At 42.6% G+C, this 20858-nt stretch overlaps 2 protein-coding genes across 3 annotated transcripts; one reads left to right on the top strand and one right to left on the bottom strand.

Moving 5' to 3' along the window:
- The first annotated feature begins 6874 nt into the window (after positions 1–6874).
- On the top strand, positions 6875–10794 carry LOC541968 (GP protein). The gene is given in 6 exon segments (NM_001111621.2): positions 6875–7144; positions 7421–7497; positions 9631–9692; positions 9837–9955; positions 10291–10458; positions 10549–10794. Coding segments are annotated over 6 exon segments (507 nt in total). The 5' UTR covers positions 6875–7096; the 3' UTR covers positions 10582–10794.
- Positions 10795–15861: 5067 nt separating this feature from the next.
- Positions 15862–20508, bottom strand: LOC103653879 (histone H3.v1). 2 transcript variants are annotated; one of them, XM_008680687.3, is made up of 10 exons: positions 20024–20508; positions 19519–19590; positions 18924–19288; positions 18713–18821; positions 18569–18643; positions 18357–18483; positions 17874–18274; positions 17697–17767; positions 16531–16617; positions 15862–16273 (listed from the first exon to the last, which is right to left on the bottom strand). In XM_008680687.3, exons 2-10 carry the CDS (start codon positions 19546–19548, stop codon positions 16159–16161), a joined length of 1380 nt encoding a protein of 459 aa, XP_008678909.1. In that variant the 5' UTR covers positions 19549–19590; positions 20024–20508; the 3' UTR covers positions 15862–16158. The 2 variants fall into 2 exon arrangements, with proteins under 2 accessions (XP_008678909.1, XP_008678910.1); XM_008680688.3 differs by having other exon boundaries at positions 15864–16273; positions 16531–16596; positions 20024–20505.
- Positions 20509–20858: the final 350 nt, after the last annotated feature.

Raw genomic sequence — 20858 nt, forward strand, 5'->3', positions numbered from 1 at the left:
GGATGGAAAACGGACAGTACCTCTTGATCGACGGATGGTGACGAAGTCGTGTCGGGGACGGACTGCACCGTTATCTCAGGTACGAGGCTAACGCCCAGCAAGTCCTTCGCGAGCGTGCTGGCGTCATCCGTCCGCTTGGGGTTGGCGTGTTGCAGGGAAACGATGCTCGTCTTCGTCTCAAACGCGAGGTCAACGTCCGTCGTGTCCCCCGCTGGGGCGCCGGCGTCATCGACTCGCTCGACAGCCAACGAGGTGTCGCCTCCTGCTTGGCCATGGTTGCCCCGCCTCCTCCTCCGTCGGCGGGGAAGGTGACGGGACAGACCCGGATGCTGCTCTTCCGTCACGCGGGGAAGACATCGTCGATTCCGTCACCGTCGGGCGGGCTGACGACCGTCGTTTTTGTTGTCGCGCGGCGGAGGAAGGAGTACCATGTCGTAGCTGCCGTCGAGGGACATGAACTCGAGACTCTCGAAACGGAGCAACGTCCCAGGCTGGAGAGGTTGCTGGAGACTACCCATCTGGAGCTTGATGGGAAGCTGTTCGTCAACACGCAGCAGGCCCCTACCTGGCGCGCCAACTATCGGCGTTTCGACCCCGAGGGGTCCCTGGACCGATGAGTAAATTGTCGCTGCGTGTCCCAGCCCAGATGGGTCGGCGCGAGATGGAACACAAGGGGGAAACAAAAGAGGGAACCGCGGCTCGTGTTATCCTGCGCCCAGGGCGGATGCGCTTGTAGTAGGGGGTTACAAGCGTTCGCGAGGGAGAGAGAGAGTGAGAGCCTGTCCGTCAGCCCGTTCTCCCGCGCGGCCACCTTCTCGTACGAGGGCCCTGGACCTTCCTTTTATAGACGTAAGGAGAAGGCCCAGGTGTACAATGGGGAGTGTAGCAATGTGCTAACGTGTCTAGCAGAGAGGAGCCAGAGCCTTATGTACATGCCGACGTGGCTGTTGGAGAGGTGTTGGTGCCCTGTTTATGTGATGTCGTGGCCGTCGGAGGAGCGCTTGAGCCCTGTAGAAGCACAGCTGTCGGGGCTGTCGGGTCCTTGCTGACGTCTCCTTGCTTCCGTAAGGGGCTGAGAACCGCCGTCGTCATGGAGCACGCGGGGTGCCATCATTACTTGTTTACCGGGGCGAGCCAGATGGGACGCCGGTCTTGTCCCCCGTAGCCTGAGCTAGCTAGGGGTAGGGTAATGATGTATCCCCTTGTAACGTGGTTGGTCCGAGCCCAAGGTCGGGCGAGGCGGTGACTCCTCCGAGGTCGAGGCTGAGTCCGAGCCCTGGGGTCGGGCGAGGCAGAGACCGTCTTCCGGGGTTGAGGTTGAGTCCGAGCCCTGGGGTCGGGCGAGGCGGAGACCGTCTTCCGGGGTCGAGGTTGAGTCCGAGCCCTGGGGTCGGGCGAGGCAGAGACCGTCTTCCGGGGTCGAGGTTGAGTCCGAGCCCTGGGGTCGGGCGAGGCGGAGCTTCCTATGGCGCCTGAGGCTAGACTTGGCTACTGTCAGCCTCACCCTGGCGGGTGGCACAGCAGTCGGAGCAGGGCAGGCGGCGCTGTTTTCCTGTCAGGTCAGTCAGTGGAGGGGCAAAATGACTGCGGTCACTTTGGCCCTGTCGACTGAGGAATGTGCATCAGGATAAGGTGTCAAACGATCCTTGCATTGAATGCTCCTGCGATACGGTCGGTTGGCGAGGTGATCTGGCCAAGGTTGCTTCTCCACGAAGCCTGCCTGAGCTGGGCCTCGGGCGAGTCGAAGGTGCGCCCGTTGCTTGAGGAGACCCTCGGGCGAGACGTGAATCCACCTGGGTCTGTTGTTCTTGCCCGAGGCTGGGCTCGGGCGAGGCGAGATCGTGTCCCTTGAGTGGGCGGAGCTTTGACCTGTATTGCGCCCATCAGGCCTTTGCAGCTTTGTGCTGATGGTGGTTACCAGCCGAGTTTACGAGTCTTGGGGGTACCCCTAATTATGGTCCCCGACAGTACCCCTCCTACTATGCAACTTGACGTCATCAAGAGATTGGGAGCTGAGTTCTGTAAGATGACCCCTTCCAAGCTAAATCCGGAGGATTTGAACAGATCCAAGGCCACTGGTACTGCCATTCAGAGGCCGGTTGCTCCCTCCGACAGCAAAGATGATGAACCCGAATCCTCTGATGAACAGGTGGGGGACCCTCATTTCAATGATGACAATGATGATGAATCTAATACCTCGGCGGGGTTGTAAGGCTATGGCCTCCCCCTTTTGGGCCGAAAGGTGTTTTCTGTACACTGGTTGGCGATTATTTTGTTGGTTAACGGTTGGAGTTGGTGCGCACGTGGCGCTCTTTGCATTTGCTGAAACTAACTCTGGTGGAATCAAGGTTTATTTCCTGTTTGATATAATTAACTCTGATGGAGTCGATGACTCTTTGTTGCTTGAAATGGTTAATTTTGATGTCTGGAGCTTCTGTTATTGTTTATGTGGGCCCTCTTTGCAAATTTCTTGTTGGGCTCCTTTGAAGTCTTATTCCCCTCACGTCATGCTGATTTTGTGGCCCTTTGAAATCTCCTGTTTATGGGCTTATACTGGAGGAAGGATCTATTGGTGTATGTTATGCATACCGGAATTTCTTAATTTGAAGACTGATAGTTTACCATGACTTCCGGCCCTCAGAACTTACACCGCTCCTTGAAAATTTTGTCTCATAACATTAGAGGAATTAACTCAGAGACCAAATGGAATTCCTTACGCAATAACATCTCGGACTCTAAATGTGATATCATATGTATTCAAGAGACAAAAAAAAGAGTCCTTTGATGACTCCTACATTCGTCGCTTCTGCAGCAGATCCTTTGATAAGTTTGAATTCGGACCTTCTATTGGCGCTTCTGGGGGCTTCTTAACAATTTGGAAAGGTTCTCTTTTTGATGTGGAGATTATTGATCAAAACTCTTTCGGTCACACGATCCGCTTCCATACAAAGCTAACCAATCAAACCTGGTGGCTCACCAACATTTATGCTCCTTGTACTCCTCAAAGGAGAGAAGAATTTCTCTCTTGGTTTTCCAGCATTGAGATTGATGATAACAAATTATGGATCTTCCTTGGTGACTTTAATATGATCAGATCTCCTGATAACCGCAACAAGCCGGGTGGGGATCACCTCAGAATGATGAATTTTAATTTGGCAATCAGTCAGCTGGGGCTTCAGGAAATTCCCCTCAAAGGACAAGCCTACACTTGGTCAAATATGCAACGTCACCCGCTTCTCAAAAAACTAGATTGGTGCTTTGTTTCACATGCTTGGTCGGTCACCTTCCCAGCTACCTCTGCGCTCTCGCTTCCTAGAGGAACCTCGGATCATATCCCTTGGATGGTCAATGTCCAAATCAATGTTCCCAAACCACCCATCTTCAGATTTGAAAATTATTGGCTTCAGCTTGATGACTTCCACTCAATCTTTCAAGATTCTTGGAATCAGCCTATCTTTCAACCAGACCCTGCTAAAAGACTCATGGCCAAGTTTAAAGAGCACGCAAGCATATCCATGTCTGGTGTAAGTCTCTCCCCAATTTAACAAAATTGATTGATAAGGTCAAGTTGGTGGTGCAGCTGTTAGACTTCATTGAGGAGAGCAGAGACTTAACCATTCAGGAATGGAAGTTCAAAGAAATCCTTCTTCTTCATTTACAAGATCTTTTAGCTAAGCAACAGATTTATTGGAAACAAAGAGGTCAAATCAAATGGGCCACCCTTGGAGATGCCGGCACTAAATTCTTTCACGCCAATGCCACTGTCAAGCATAGACATAACCTTATTTCTTCTCTTAAAGATGACAATGGAAATATGGCTCTCTCTCATAATGAAAAAGAAGTTGTGCTTTTTAATGCCTTCAAGAACCGTTTGGGGATTTCTCAGCAAACTTCCATGATTTTCAACTTACCTGCTCTAATTCAGCCGATTGATAATTTATCAGAGCTTGAGCACCCTTTTTCTAGCCTTGAGATCGATCAAATCATTGCATGTCTTCCATCAAATAAATCGCCAGGTCCAGATGGCTTTAACACAGACTTTGTTAAAAAATGTTGGCCGGTGATTGCCCCTGATTTCTATGACCTATTCAACAAATTTTTTGAAGGATCTCTCTACATGCATAGCATCAACGGATCATATGTGACCCTCATTCCCAAAAATGGCTCTCCTGATTCAGTTGGTGATTATAGACCCATCTCCCTCCTTAACACGAGTGTCAAAGTTCTAACAAAAATCTTAGCCAATCGCTTGCAGCTGGTGATCACAAAGCTCGTCCATCAGAATCAATATGGTTTTATCAAGGATAGATCGATTCAGGATTGCTTAGCTTGGGCTTTTGAATATATTTCCCTTTGTCACAAATCTAGAAAAGAAATGGTCATTCTAAAGATTGATTTTGAGAAGGCATTTGATAAACTGGAGCATGCTGCTCTTTTGGAGATCTTGAGGCACAAGGGGTTCGGTGATAAATGGATCCACTGGATTTCTATGATTCTTGGCTCTGGATCTTCTGAAGTTCTTTTGAATGGAGTCCCTGGGAAAATATTTCACTGCTGACGCGGAGTCAGACAAGGCGACCCTCTGTCCCCACTTCTTTTTGTTCTTGCTGCTGATCTTTTGCAGTCTATTGTCAACAAGGCTTGTGAAGGTGGCATTCTTCGTCTTCCCTTACCAAACAATTGTGGTCTGGATTTCCCTATCATCCAATATGCTGATGATACTATTCTCATAATGGAAGCCTGCCCTAGATAGCTTTTCTTCTTAAAGGCAATGCTCAACTCTTTTGATGACTCCACTGGGCTTCATGTGAATTACCATAAGTCCAACATTTATCCCATCAATGTCACGGACCAGAAAATGGAGATCCTTGCAAATACTTTTCATTGCAAAATTGGATCATTGCCCTTTACTTACTTAGGGCTTCCCTTAGGTCTTCAAAGACCTAAATTGGGTGCTTTTCTACCCCTTATCCAGAAAATTGAAAAAAGACTGGCGTCAACCTCCATCTTCTTATCTCAGACTGGAAGGCTTCAAATGGTTAATGCAGTCTTCTTCTCTCTCCCAACATATTACATGTGCACTCTTAAGCTCCCCAAAACGGTGATCAGACATATTGACAGACTCAGATGGCATTGCCTTTGAAGAGGTGCTGATTTAAATGCCAAGAAACCCCCTCAAGTTGCTTGGAGTTCGGTTTGCAGGCCAAAACTACAGGGGGGTTGGGTGTAATCAATCTGACATTACAAAATCGAGCCCTTCTCATGAAAAATCTTCATAAAATTTTCAACAGAGCTGACATTCCCATGGGTTAATATTATTTGGACCAATCATTACAGTCACTCTCTGCCCTCGGATAGACCAGTTGGTTCTTTTTGGTGGCGAGATGTCCTTAAAACGCTCGAACCATTTAAGAGTATTGCTAGGGTGGAAATTGGAGATGGAAAAACAACACTACTCTGGCATGATAACTGGGATGGTATTCCCAAATCAACACAGTATCCAGAACTTTGGTCCTTCTCTGCTTGCAAAGACATCACTGTGCTACAAGCAAGATTGGTTGACTCCCAAGAATTGTTCCATGCACCTTGTCCATTGAAGCCTTTGTTCAACTTCAAGAGTGGAATGATTGCTTGGATAATCTCCCACATAATAATCAGAGAGACAAATGGAGCTGCTCTACTTCTTCTAGCTTATTTTCCTCACAAAAGATTTATTCTCATTTGATGGGTAACCAGTGGACACATCCCATTTTCTCTTGGTTGTGGAAATCCAAATGTCAACCCAAGCACAAGGTGTTCTTTTGGCTACTACTGAAAGACAGATTAAATACCAGAGCTTTTCTAAGGCAGCGGTCTATGTTTCTGGACTCTTACTCCTGTGACAACTGTATTCTTCAAGTTGAAGAGACGACCATTCATCTTTTTTTCAAATGCAATTTTGCTAAGGTCTCGTTTGTTTCCTTTCATTTTGAGGAATTGGAATCTTACTAATGGAATAGGCTAATTTTTTAGAATGTGACATTCCACCACTTTCAAAAGTTATCATATAAACCTATCTCAAATTCATGGGGTGAGAGATGGAAATTGATTCTATAGATTTACATGCTATGTTTCCGATGTACAACTTATAACACACTATTATACTTGCTTTGCTATAACATAAATGTAGTATATAACTATCTCTCTCATATAATTTAGAATAATATACAAATATATTACATATATAAATATATTACATATATAAATATATGAACTTAATTAGTTTTGTCTAAATTATAATTATTAAAATGGAATTCAATTCTAACGAAACAAACGGGGCCTAAGAGATGTTGGTCCTTGGTTGGAATCTCTCCTTCATGTTCTGTGGATTTATTCAACACCATTTCAAGAATCAGAAGACGTTGGCAAGTCCCTTGGAAACTTGAAGCTATAATCTTATTGACCTGGGGCATCTGGAAATGCAGAAATAATTGGGTGTTCAATGAGATTCCATCCACGATGGAAGGTTGTCGAGATATGTTCAAATCTAAGATAAACCTTCTTAGTCATCGAGTTAAGCCAGTAATAGAAGATAAAATTAGAACCTGGCTTCTTTATTCTGTTCTGTAACTCTAATTTTTTCTACTGTACTCACCCTCCTATATCTTCACCCTCACTCTTGTTTTACATAAGCAGTAAAATACCGTAGGCCTCCCTACACTAACTTTTACTTAAAAAAAATGTAAACCAGAGTCGTGGAAATGGACAGTTAAAAGGCACTCTGCTCTGCTGTGATAGTGTGATCCATTGTCGGTTGTCGCCTCTGACCGTACCACCTCTGTTACCTGCACCGCCGCTCCGTTAAATCGCGGCCCGATCGCCGATGCCTCCCCGCCCCGTCCCACTATTCTCTCGCCTGCGCTTCCGCCTCCCGAGTTGCGCCGCCGTCTCCATCTCCACCCCTCCATCCTCCGCGGCGCCCCTGCACTACGGCCATCGCACTCCCCTCGCTAGCCCTTTTCCTCTGTCCCCACCTTGCCCGCGCATCCTCCGTGCGGCCGTCGCGGTTTCTTCGCTGGATCTGCGCCCGATCACCGGCGGGTTCGCGCTATTCAGCATGGCTGCTGCCTCCTCCGCCACCTCCGTCCACGACTTCACCGTCAAGGTGCGCAAAACAGCCCAATCGCCTGTATAGAATACCAATACCCCCATTTCCTTCTGAAAGCGATAGTTCTAAGTTTGCATACATGTCCTCGTGGAGTTTAGCATTTGGACATGGGTCCTTCCTCCTTCCCTGATCCCGCTGCTTTTCAAGTTCTGTCGAGTTTCTTACTCCAGTTTCGTTGAAGATTACTTTGTTTCCGAAAGTCTTCGGATGTGCATGTGCTATATCATACTTAGTGAATTTCTTTTCCTTAAGGATTTTTTTTGTTGATTGCAGGATGCTAGCGGGAAAGATGTGGACCTTAGCACCTATAAGGGGAAGGTTCTGCTCATAGTCAATGTTGCATCTCAGTGGTACAAATTTACTGCTTTCTTAATACCATTTTCCGTTGTGTTGCAAAATCGATCTTGGCTTGAAAATTTGTGTGGAATTCATCATGTAAACCTCTTATTCATACCGCAATGATCCACGTTTATGGTGAAATTGTTCATAGGAGAGTGCTTTGGTGCTTATTAGCGCCAGTATGCTCATTTAGTTCTTCTAAGAGCATCTCCAAGAAGGACTCCTATCGTTAGGGCCTAAAAAACAAAATAGGGCCTGTGGTTTAAGTTAATTAGAGCCTTAACAATTTTTTTAACTCCAATAGTGACTCCTAAAACCACGTCAGTTAGTTACCCTGCGATTTGGCAGCACCATCTTGACATTTCCCATTTGTCCCCACGGTTCACGCGTATATTTGAAGCAGCATCGATTCCAATTCACAGTTCTACGCGATTTCTTGTAGCTTTGCATCAGCAGAATATGTGCCAGTCCACTATAATTCTTGTGCTGCTATTATTATCATATGCATAGGTCATTAAATTCATCAACTACACCTCCGTGCAAGCTGCAGTTTTCTTCAAATACCCATAATCGTTTCAATTACAGCCTACAACAAGAACAAGATTTAAGTAAGGATTAGTTTGGAAACTTCATTTTTCCAAGGGATTTTCATTTTCCCAAGGGAAAATGAACTAATTTTCCTTGGGAAAATAAAAATACCTTGGGAAAATGGGGTTCCCAAACTAGCCCTAAATTAGATAAGTTTCGCATGGCACAACAAAGCAGAGGCAATGAAAGTGATCACAGTGCTTTCCACCAAACAAAATAAGAACTGCTCAAATTATGTCTGTACAGGCAACGCCTGACTAGAAGACCCCGTCTACTGGATATGAAGAGTTTAAGTTACCTGAAACAATTTTATCTCAATGCATTGTGATATACTCATATTTAACAGAGCAAACAGAGCTTCATCAATCAGCAAGCAGCCGTTTCCATCCCTCAGTTTTAATCGTGAAATTTATTAAATCAAAATCGTGTAACCAGGCAATCAAACACGTATATCAAAATGATCCATAGAAAATATTAGGTCTGAATTAGGCCAGATTTTCTTCAAGTAAACATGATCAGTATTCCAGAAAAACACGAAAGTGGGCTACGACAACGTCCACAAATTCAGCACGCAATAGTTTAGCGTGACACAGGGCACTCGAGGCACTCATCAGATTCTACAGAGACAAAATTGAGCTTCAAGGGCTAGTATCTATACTGCACATCACTGAAGCAAATCAATATACAACACAGCACATCGGACATCCATGTGGCTAAGATTCCCGTCGATCCATTTCCATGGACAGCTGTGCCGCCGAGTGGAGAGTGGCCGGTCTGACGCTTCAATCGATGGGGATGGAGGAGGTCCGGCAATGGTGGGTGGGCGCTTCGTCCGTGGGGATGGAGGCAGGCCCTCCGATGATGAGCGAACACGCGGGGAAGTGTGTCGGCGCCCTATGTGGAACAATAAATTCATTGGTTTTGAGGGGATAGGACCCGTCCATAGAGGTAATACATTTGGGTCCTCAAGTCTAGACTCCTATATTAATTTGATACAAATTTTAAAATAGCTACTCTTTTGGAAGCCATTTTTTCCTCTTAGGTCCTATATTTGAAGATATGACCCAGGTTAAGACCTCTCTTGGAGATGCTCTAATGCAGTGTACTTTATAATTCGAACTTTATGTTTGTGGATAAGTGCGATGGAGCTAGCATGCACATTATATGCTTTGTTATGCAATGATATTAGCAAATTCAAATTCAAATTTTACTGTTAAATATATTGTGTTAAACGCTTATCCTGAGCGCCATAGTAGTTTTGTTTCTTGAGAATCAACATTTGAGTTATCCATGTGTGGGTGGAATTTGCCCGGTAAATAGACATCATGGTAGTGGCTGCAGTTGGACATCAAATTATTGGGACACCTGCCACCTGGACTATTTATGCAAATTTAAGTGTCATGTTATTCATTCCATTTCTATTTGTACGTTAAGGACTACATACATTCTTGGATAGTGTTTTTATCCCTGATTCTGTGGTGCACATGTACCATTGTATAAGACTCTGTTGACTACTTTTGAGTTAACATGGCCACTTCTCTTTTATTTTGTTGCAGTGGCTTAACCAATTCCAACTACACAGAGCTGAGCCAGTTGTATGAGAAGTACAAGGACCAGGGTAAATATCTAATCTCGTGCATCGTTATTGCTTAATTATGGAGTTTGTCTTTTGTGCATGCTCTGCTGCTCATATAGATTGGATCCTTCATGTCAAAACATAATTGTTGTGCTAAATGTTGTTGTCAATCTGATGCGTCTTTAGGTTTTGAGATCCTTGCATTCCCATGCAACCAGTTCGGTGGGCAGGAGCCTGGCACTAATGAGGAGATTGTCCAGTTTGCTTGTACTCGCTTCAAGGCTGAGTATCCAATTTTCGACAAGGTACATTTGCACACAGTACTTATTTCTTTTATCTTTGTATTTTCCCATCCAAAATGGTAAAAATGTATGCTTAACTTTCATGACCAACTACAGTACTTTGATCAATGAATCCAAGAATTTTCTTTTTTATATATGTTGTCTGTGTGAAATGTAATACTTGAACTAAATGTTCTGTTGCTAAGTCTATCTTATAATTGTTTTCAAAAACAAATGGAGGGGGTATTAGGGACCATTTTCATTGTTTAATTTATGCATCAGTTGAATTATCCATATGCCTGTGAATGTGATTCTGATTAGCATATACGTAGTTTGAAGTTTTTAACTTTCTTCGTTAGGTTGATGTCAATGGTGACAATACTGCACCCATTTACAAGTTCCTGAAGTCCAGCAAAGGTAGTCTCTTTGGCGATAACATAAAATGGAACTTCTCCAAATTCTTGGTTGACAAAGAGGGGCATGTTGTGGAGCGGTATGCACCAACAACTTCCCCACTGAGCATCGAGGTAAATTCCATTTTAAATTGACCTGGTCGGTGGTCTGGTCATTTGTTTCTTGTCTCATCTTACAGCATTAACTATGGCAAAATTTTGCAGAAGGACATCAAGAAACTACTAGGGAGTTCTTAAACCTTGTAATTGGATTCAGTAGCCCTACCAAACTGCTGCTTTGCATCGAGCACCTGATGCCTCAGTAGCGTTTTAATAAAGTTGTTTTTATAACCGAGATGTTTTGTATTTCTTCTGTATTCCCTGCTTTGTGGTAAATGGCATGTAATAAAAATGATGCAATCCACGATTTATCTTGAAAGGTTATGTATCCAGGTTGGTTGTTATGAGATATTTGAGAAATGAGTTTTGGCATGGGGGCATATCTTGCGTACCTGCCTACCGGAGCAAGGGCAAACATCACAAGAAATATTGCTAAAGAGCAAACGAAATTAATTTGGCGAAGGCCTATTATGTTGTAATCGTTTCATTTTTAATTGGAATAAGTCTACAAAGGCTCTGACCTTTAGAGAATGGTCTACTTTGAAAACTGGTTTTTTAAGCATCTCTAATAGTTATGCAAATTTAACACCCTAAATTATACATTTAGAAAGTTGCTAAAACAAACACTTTAGGGAGTGTAAAAATGTGTGTGCTCCAATAATTCTTTATTTATTAATTGCTAATTTTTAAAGTGGTTTGTTAACAAAAAATTTAAGTGGGTCTGCTTTCTATTTTAAATTGAACTGACGGTAGAAATCAATATCAAAATCCTTCCCTGACGTCTTGAGAGGTTGGAGTTGTTGATTGAAGATCATACGGTTGAGGAGACGACGTGAAGATAGTACACGAGGTGCTCTGGCGGTAGGTCTGGACAAAAATCCTAAAACTCGAATCTAGAATACTCGAACTCGAAATACTTGAATTTAGTTAGGAAATTTCGGGTGGCAACTTGTAAAACCAAAATTTATTTTGGGTACTTCCGTTACCATAACCGGGTACCTTGAAATACCCAAACTTTCATGTGACATGTATTTATGTCATTGTTAATTATCAATTTGTGTATGTATAATTATATGTGAGTGTATACGACTGTGAACTTGTGATTATAGATTGTCTATGTTTTTTAAGTGCATGTATATCATTATTTAAATTGTTTTTTACTAAATTATTAGGGCGCTTATGAAGCTAACACAACGGTTTAGGTAGTTCGGAAATACCTGAATTTGAACTTGAAATTTCGAGTGCCTGAATTTTCAGATATTATAAAACTCGTTGTAATTTCGGGTAGCGGTTCTTAGAACTCGAAATTTAAATTATCTGAATTACCTGACCTGAAATTTTCATCCACCCCTGTCTGACGGCACCTCATCACAGGAGGTTGTCTGTTAGTGACGGCGTCAAAACATCTAGGTGCTGGAGATGTATTTATAGTCAATAGGGTGGTGGGACGGCGTGAGTTGGAGTATGCTTTTCATGATGGACTTAGCATCAACATTGATTTAGGAAATCCCAACGAAATTGATAAATTTGGGACATGCTTTACATAATTGGTGAAGAAACAAATTATATTTAAGGCGTAACCAAACAAATAAGACGTAACCAAACAAATACTCCCAATGTCCTAATATATAAGGCGTAACCAACTATGGTTCAAAAGAATAAAAAATATATTTAATTCTCTCTATACTATTACATCGATGTACATATGGCTAGATAGAGCATGTCTTATATTATGGGAAAAGAACAAAAAGTGGTTATACCTTATAAACTAGGACAGAGGGAGTAACCTCTAGATAGTTTTTGTTGGAGGTTTTGATGACGTGACACTAATTTTGTTTTCTCAATCCTATCTTCTATTGGTGTCCAAAATTGATATAATTTTATACGAAAATCGTTAATTAAATATTATATTCGTCCTATTTCTTGAAATTTTAGGAGTAACAGATTGAATTACTAAAAATAAAAACTATATAAAAGAGCTTAATATTTTTGTGTTTCAATAAGTTCTTATCTTCTAAGGCTAAATTTTTTACTAGAACTAAATAATATTGTTACTAAACTAATAAACGTTTTGTTGATTTTATTAAGTAAGTTAAGTGGTCTTTCTTCTAATTACCAATATTTAAAATAGCTGGATATATCCGCCGCTATATCCGGATATAGCTGCTACAGAAGGGTGGGGATAAGATAATCACAATTTAGCGCTAAACGGACAGAACCGCTAATAGCGGATATTAGCCCGCTAAAACAGCTAAACACTACATCATTTAGCCCGCTAAAGGAGCTGCCGTGCGTTGTGGGCCAAATGAAATTTGGGCCCAAAACAAAATAACATATCGACGCATGCCTAGTTGCTCACTGAACCCTAGCCGCCGCCTGTGTCACAACTCCTGTCTTGCTCGTTGCTCCTCTCCTCGCCCTCTGTCCAGCAGCAGTAGCCGCCGAGGGACCGAGGACCATCCTCGACCGACCCGTTCCGCAACAGCACGCCGGTGTGGGGCGGTGACGTGTACGCGTGGTCGAGGACGCTGCTGCTCCTGTCGGTCGCGTTGGTGCGGCTGGCGCTGTTCGGCTCTCCATATTGCTCTCCATCGCGATCTCCACGGGTGGGCGGACACGCACGGGAGGCCGCAGGTGGGCAGCGGGCTTATGCCTGGTCTCATTTTGATTTGATCTCATTTGTTAGCTAATAGCCGCTGCCTGGACCTTAGCAACTTTGCAATTCCTTTTGAAGTACTTTTGCTGCTCAGTATGCTATATGTTTTGCTGCTCAGTACACTGAATGTTGTAACCAGTAGACTATAAAACTTAGCAAATGAATGTTGTTTTCCTTGCTATTATTTCTAGTTCTGAAGTCTGAACCGCCTATTGTATTTTTTTCTTTGGTTATTAGTTTATTACATTGGTAATGCTACTCGATTGTTCTATGTTCTGAAAACCGCTAAAACATTTAGCTGCGGCGATATCCAGATATATCCTTTTCTAGCTGTTAAAAAAGGCCGGAGATAAATGCCTTAGCCCGCTATTTTAAAAACTGCTAATTACTAACTAAATTAACTTTATATTTGTTTTTTAGAAACACCTAGCAAATAGTTATAAAATGATCTTCAATTTTTACACATACATTCTCTTACCTAAACTAACATCTATAAATATTTTCATAATTTTCTAAGAAATTTAAGTCTATACCTATATATAGTTCTTTGAAATATTTATGTAAATTATGGGTCTTCAAACTTGTAAAAAAACTTCTAAAAATATTTGTGTATGTTAGTTTATTTTGGACAAGGTTTGTGTAAAAATTAGATAGAATTTTATTACTGTTTTGTAAGTTTTTATAAAAAACAAATTTATAATTTATTTAGTTAGTAACTAGAATAAAGACCACTTAACCTCCTTAATAAAATCAACATAAATTATAGTAGTATAGTAATATTATTATTTATCTCTAGTAAAAGTTTTAGCCTTAGAAGATATGAACTTCATGAGACACAAAAAAATATTAAGCTTTTTTATGTAGTTTTTTTAGTAATTAATGTGTTATCTAAACCTTTAGGAAACTTAGGGAAAATATAAAGTCAACAAAAACTTTAGGAAAAATTTGGACACCAGTATAAGACAAAATTAAAAAGACAAAAGTGGTGTCACTTACATAGATGTCACGTCATCAAAATCACCAACAAAAACCTGCTTAGAGGGTTATTTGTTTGGTTTTGTAAAATTGAGAGGGTTATATATCAGTTTTGAAGGTAAAGAGTGAAGTAAACCAACATTTAAAAGTCGGTGGTTATGTAGACTTATTCTTTTTTGAATTGGGAATTTCTAAATTGCTATGGTTATAAAGTGGTATGCGTTCACTTCTCACACCTCTCAACATTTTTACTATGTATTTTCCAAATATCTTGCTACGACATAGGCACAAATTATCTGTTGGGCTAGTGGCTGCACCACGCTCCATTAGCCCTAGCCAACCACTAGTTGACAGACTGCAACAGCCACCGGTGGTCGACAGTCGAGTGTCGACACAACAGCACTGTCCCTCTATTGATGCTCTCCCAGCTCCAATGCAACATTACTCGTCTACATTCTCCAATCCAATTTTCCACTTATTATCTCACCATTATTTCCAAAAGCAAAGCATTCCAAGCAGATTCCACGATTAAATTAGGCCAACTTTTTAATTAAAAACTCAAATCCAATAAAACGAGAACGAGATACGGTAACCTGGTAGGAGTAGAGCTAAGGCTATATCCAGCAATGTCACTATTATTCCACCACACATGCGAAAAAAAGTTCATTGGTCACTCGAGACGTCTACATCTCCACCATAGCACAAATGTGGATGGAAAAAGGGTGTTGCCTCTAGCCGTACCTCAAATCCGAGGTACTCTCACCTCTCTCCATCGCATTCAACTAGAAATAGTGTGGAGTTTCCGCATTCACGTCCAGTTTGTGATTTAAATAAAAGGCCGCTTCTATCATAGCCGACTCTTATCTATCACCACATCTTCTCTTTGCGTTGAGCTCTCCTATTGTGGCCAATAGGGCATGGTGGACTGCACTGTCCGGTGATGCGGAGCTATAATCATTATCCAAGTTGTCGTCACCGTGCCCCACACACACCACTTGAGTTGTTGGCAAAGTGTGCGCTACATGTGCTCTAGCTTAAAGTCAATTTCGCCAAACTTATTATGGAAGCTCTTCTTTGCCGCTTCAAGGAGCATGTCATCTGTTCTTCTTGATCAGACCGTATACAAGCGGTTGTAATCTTTAAGTTGCTTGAGGATACGATGGCAAGAAGCTTCTATGGTGGAGTTGTAGCAGTAGCCATATGTGGAATCATAAATTTATAAACTCAAAAAATACTATTGTCGGTCTAAAAAATTATGTCAAATTTATAAAAAAAAATATATGTATTTATCTGTCTTTTGTCCTCCGTCTTTGGTCAATTCTTTCGCCATTGGAATTGAGTAGCACCAAGTAAGGGCTTGTTCGGTTAGCTCTCAATCCATGTGGATTGAGTGGGATTGGATGAGTTTGAATCCCAAACAAGTCAAACTTCTTCTCATTTTTTTCCAATCTCATCCAATCCATGTGTGTTGGGAATAACCGAACAAGCCCTAAGTGGATTGGTTCAGTGCTACATCGATGTGGCTGCTTGGGGTAGGATTTTTATTGCCAAGAGGAAGAGCAACCACATATGGTCGATATAGATATAAATGGGGAGGATATGGAAATAGAGGTTGCAACATCTTTTCGACGATGATGAATAGGAGAAAGATCATTAAAGAAGACCGCTCCAGACCGACAAGGTTCTCAGGACGTTATGGAGATTGCTCCTTGGGCAAATTAGTAAACGTTTTAAAGTTCAGACTTAAACTAGGATCAATATTAAAACAAAGAATGGAAGGCTAAAATATGAAAGAAGACAAATGGATCGGAGAGTGAGAGGTGTGAACAAACTCGAGCACCCTCTCTATTTGTATGATGGATCCATTTTTTTTTCTATTATAGACTCTTCATATATTTGTTCTGAGTAGTTGGCCAACTAGGTCTGGCCTAGTCCGTACATGTTGGCATCACGTAGCTACATATAGGTAGATTTTCTTCCACTGGGAATAAGTCAATAAACTACATGATAGACTACCATATCAATATAACTTAACCTTTGGCCACATCTTAGAATACATGATTTTAAGAACTGGCAGCTTCTAACTAACTCCTACTCTCCTTTTGTGCTGCTCTTTTTCTCTTGTTCGCGCGCTCGCGCCTCTCTTCCTCCTTGATCAACCGGAGCTGCTCCTCGTCCTCTCTCCTTGCAAGTGCCGCGCTGAACGACCAATGCATAAAATTTTTAATCAGTACAAATTCAGCAAATCAAAACTAATTAACTTGGTACAAAAGCGCACGTTCCGAAATGTTTGGTTCAAGGAATCATTTTACATCTTATTAAAAGAGGTGATCTATTGTGGGTTGGAACGAATTAATTTCGTGGGTGATTACGTCCGTTATATTTCTAAGATTTCACTTAAGCAACTCAAACAAAAAATAAAGGTTTTCATGTGTGAAATGGGGCTGAAAGTGTACCTTCTTCTTTCTTCCCTTTGTATGCTAGCAAAATCAGCTTCCATGTCACTCTCGTCTTCATCGTCGCTGCCAGCAAATTTGTGATAGCTGAGCACATAAAGTCGAACAGGGAAACAAAGTAAGTATGAAATTAACTTTTATAATCTTCAATTCGACCCCTAGATGTAGTGATGGACAATTTTTAGATTGAACCAGTAGTGCCGGATTTAGAACAGTATGCACGGGAATGTATATACTGTGGCATATAACATAGCATTCCCTCTATTAACTCTTAGTAGACATATTAGTACTTCGTAAAAAGTTAAACCTCATGAAATCAACATAAATTATGGCAGCAAATAATGATATATCGTGAGAATTTGTGGTCAAAGTATTCCATACCTTTTTTAAATCCTAATATGCCTATATATTATGAAACCTAGAGGCAGTATTATATAATCCGAACATTAAGATTGTGTTTGGTTGAGGAGTGCAAAAAAATGGAACGGCTCTATTTTTATTTTTTGAATGTTTGGTTCCCAACAAAAGATGAGCGGAGCGGCTCATGGAGTTTGCATATGAAAATTTACCATAAATAGTTGCAATGTTCCGGCTCTATAAAAACGACTGATTGCGAGCGCTCTCCCGGACGCAAGTCCTCTCCTCCCCTCTACACTAATATGGCTCTCCAACCAAACAATGAAACGACTCTGCTGTATTCTACTCTTCAACCAAACAAAAAATAGAGCGACTATATTCTACTTGTCAAACATAGAATAGAACGGTTTCACTCTAGTTTTTGAAAATAGAGTCGTTCTATTCTGTGTTCGATAAGTAAAATAAAGTCGATGCATTTTTTATTTGGTTGAAGAGTAGAGTAGAGCGAAGCTGCTCCATTCTTTGTTTGGTTGGAGAGTCATATGGGTGTATAGAAGAGGAGAGGGAGGAGAGCGCTCGCATCCGGTCGTTTTGATGGAGCGAGAGCATTCCAACTATTTATGATAAATTTTCATATGGAGACTTCAGTAGCCGCTCTGCTCCTATTTTGTTGGAAACCAAACATCCAGAAAATAGAAATTGAGTCGATCCATTCTTCTCTACTCCTCAACTAAACACACCTTAATTGAATACAAACAAGAGAACTAATACAAATACATTAATAATAAAAACAATAACCAGAATAATACCTATGCATTATTTGTCTGTCATCACTGGATTTCCTTCTTTTTACTGTATACTTTTCTACTCCACGAGAGGCCTGCAAATGCTCAACGTTGAAAAAACAAAAGCCCTTAAGAAACACAATGCTTTCTGTGCAATGGATACGGTACCACAAGCTGCCCTCATATAAAACGATTTGTTACCTTGAATTCTGAGGAATGGATGAGCTGTTTTTGTGCTGATTTCAATCTCGCGTTTTGCGCAGCCGATCTGTTCTGACCAATGAGCTGACCTTGTAGACGTCGACCTTGCAACGGTGGCTGACGTCCATTGCCTTGCGGCCTCTGATGACTCTGCGATTGCTGCCGCAGTTTCTGGCCAGGAATCGATGCCTGCAGCCTCTTGTTATGGAGTGACGGCTGCAGCTCTTGGCTTTTCGAGGATGATAGCAAACCTGGAGATTTCTTCTTCAAGTTATTAGGCAGGCTGTTTCTACCAGAAGCTATAGTGCCTTTTCTTTCTGCATGAGCCTTCTTTCCGAGAGATAATGTGGCAGGTTGAGCTGTGCCTTTCCTGGCATTCACCGGCCCACCATCTTGAGCCTCTACATGAAGTATACAGTATTTTGTTCATCACATTTACTGCAAAGAGGGGGGAAATGTTCAACAAAAAACTAGTGTCCGTACCAGATTTGAGAGCAAGAGAGGCCCTACTACTAGGATGACCTTCAGTAGGGGGGTGAGTATCAGCATCATCTGAGAACAGACACGAGTAATCTCGATTCTTTCGGAGTGTGTCGGCCTTTCTTTTCTCCTGCAAACGCAAAGAAATCTTAAATCAATTTGTTCAGAGAGCACCATACAGTAAATAGCATGATCAGGTGTTCATTTCTTGTCACCTCGCTAACAAACTTTTGTTTCTGCACATTCTGAACCGCACCTGGTCGCATCTTCGAAGCCAAGGAAACATCTCTCTGCAATAAACATGACCATACCGTTCAATGTTACAAAAACCAAAACGCATAAAAAGCGTTAATGCATACTTTGGACGACGGTATATTCTGTAGATCTTTCATCATCGATGATGAACACCCTTCTTCGATGACTCGGCGAGCAAGCACTGGCTTTGATGGCCCAAAGAAGGTGCCGTATCTACAAAAGTTTTGCTATTAATAACAAATGATCGAACCGAAAGTACAACCAAATAAGACTATACATATGAACACACATCAGTTAAGGGCATAGAAATCTTACCCGTCATTGACGGTTGGCATCGTCTGGTTCTTGGATGGTGACGATAAATCAGGTTTGTGAGCGCTGGGGACCATTGCCGCGTTCTTCCTTCTGATTTCCTCCTTTAACTGCTCCCTCAGGCTGAGGATCTCTTGCTGCCCAACTGGTGCCTCCTCTTCTTCCTCAACCTCTACCTCCTCTTCGATTTCCTCTTCCATCTCATCCTCCTGCTGCTGCTGTTCCATCTCATCCTCCTGCTGTTGCTCATCCTCCATCTCCTGCTGGTGCTGCTTGTGCTTCAACGACTCATCGTCGTCGTCGCTATACACAATGAAGTCACCTAGGTCGTCCTCGTCTTGGTCATAATATTCGTCCACCAACTGCTCCTGGTAACATCCATTTTGGAAATCGATAGCATTGATTAGAGAAAATGCGATCTGCTAAAAATTAATTGAGGTGTAATGGCGGCATCTGCTCGTATGTACTATAATAATCTTTGCCGATAATAATCTTTGCGATGAACTGAACTTACGATAAGATCGTGAATTTTTTTTTTCTTGAAATGAGTCGTGCTACAAATAATTTGCCCAGAGGTGATATATATCTTTTAACTTACATTGGTTCCGTTGTCAGACTTGCTCGACATCTGTTCACAGTCCAACTGAGCCTAATAACTTCAGGAGAATGCCTAAAATAAAGTAGAGAACATGAATTTGAGAACAAGCATGTTGTAATTAGGAGGGACAATGATCATATTTACACTATAAAATTTAAGAATCGAATCGAATTAGGATCGGATCATATTTCTATCCATTTTTGAATAAAAAATAATTTAGATATTTAACAACTTATAAAGAAATATTTAGATCATGATCCATTACCTCAGTTGTAATAGAGATCAACAAAATCGATCAATGATTCAATGGCGAATAGTCCGAGAAGAACAGATCAAATCAATCTTTTTTTTGTTCGACAATTTTAGTTTGCACAGAAAAACATATGAAGAGAAAAGGATTGATTATTCGAAAACGAAACTATCTCGGCGGAAATCTCTAGCCCTAATAATAAACGCGCAGGGCAACCTTTCACGGTGGGAGCGAGAGCATGGATAGACGACTAACCTCACGATCTTTCACGAGATCGTGATGCCGAATGCCGTACGTGCAGCGATCCTGTTACAAAGTCGACGAGATGCAGAGCCGGCCGATCCGCAAGGGTCGTCGTCGACTCGCGACGAGACGAATCGGAGGCAGCCCGCCCTGACTTGGTCCGTTGTTCGTCGATCTGGGGAAAACGAAGGGTGCGCGCCTGGGCGGATGCGCGAGCCCTCCTGGTATATATAGGAGGCAGCGTCTTCCACGCGCGCGTGGGCGGGCATCCTCTCGCGCGGCCCCTCTCATCTCCGTTTCTCCCCTGCCCGCGGCCGGAGCTATAAGCGGATCGATCCGCCTGGTCGATCCCCCTGTCCGCCCCCGGCCCGTTGCGCGGGGGCTGCTGGAGACGCGCGTGCGGGGATCATACCACAAACAAAGCCCTCGCGTCGCGATCACGAGCAGCGACGCCCGCGGAAGGCACGGCACGGGCGCGGCGCAAACTGCGCCCAGCTTGCCCTCGGGCGCGTTGCGTCTTTGTAGCTTCCACACCCACGCAGACGCAGCGGGCCACGCCACATGACGATGCGCGTGGACGGGCCGGCGCGTCTTGAGCCCGGAGTCCGAGGCGGTCGGGGAATCATGGGTAGCCTAGAGCCGCAGCCGCCATGGTTTGGGGACGTCGATCGGAGATTATATGGAATGAGGAAGTCGCGGATTGTGAATTTGTGATCATCAAATCAAAGCTGCTGGGTGGCGAGATCGCATGCATGGGTCTGTGTCTGTCTCCCGATCCAACTTATCCTGATGATCTTTATTATTAACTGGAAAAAATAATAATGGATTCGATGCCGTTAGCGTAAAA

The sequence above is a fragment of the Zea mays genome, chromosome 4 (assembly GCF_902167145.1).
Source record: "Zea mays cultivar B73 chromosome 4, Zm-B73-REFERENCE-NAM-5.0, whole genome shotgun sequence".
Lineage (NCBI taxonomy): Eukaryota > Viridiplantae > Streptophyta > Magnoliopsida > Poales > Poaceae > Zea > Zea mays.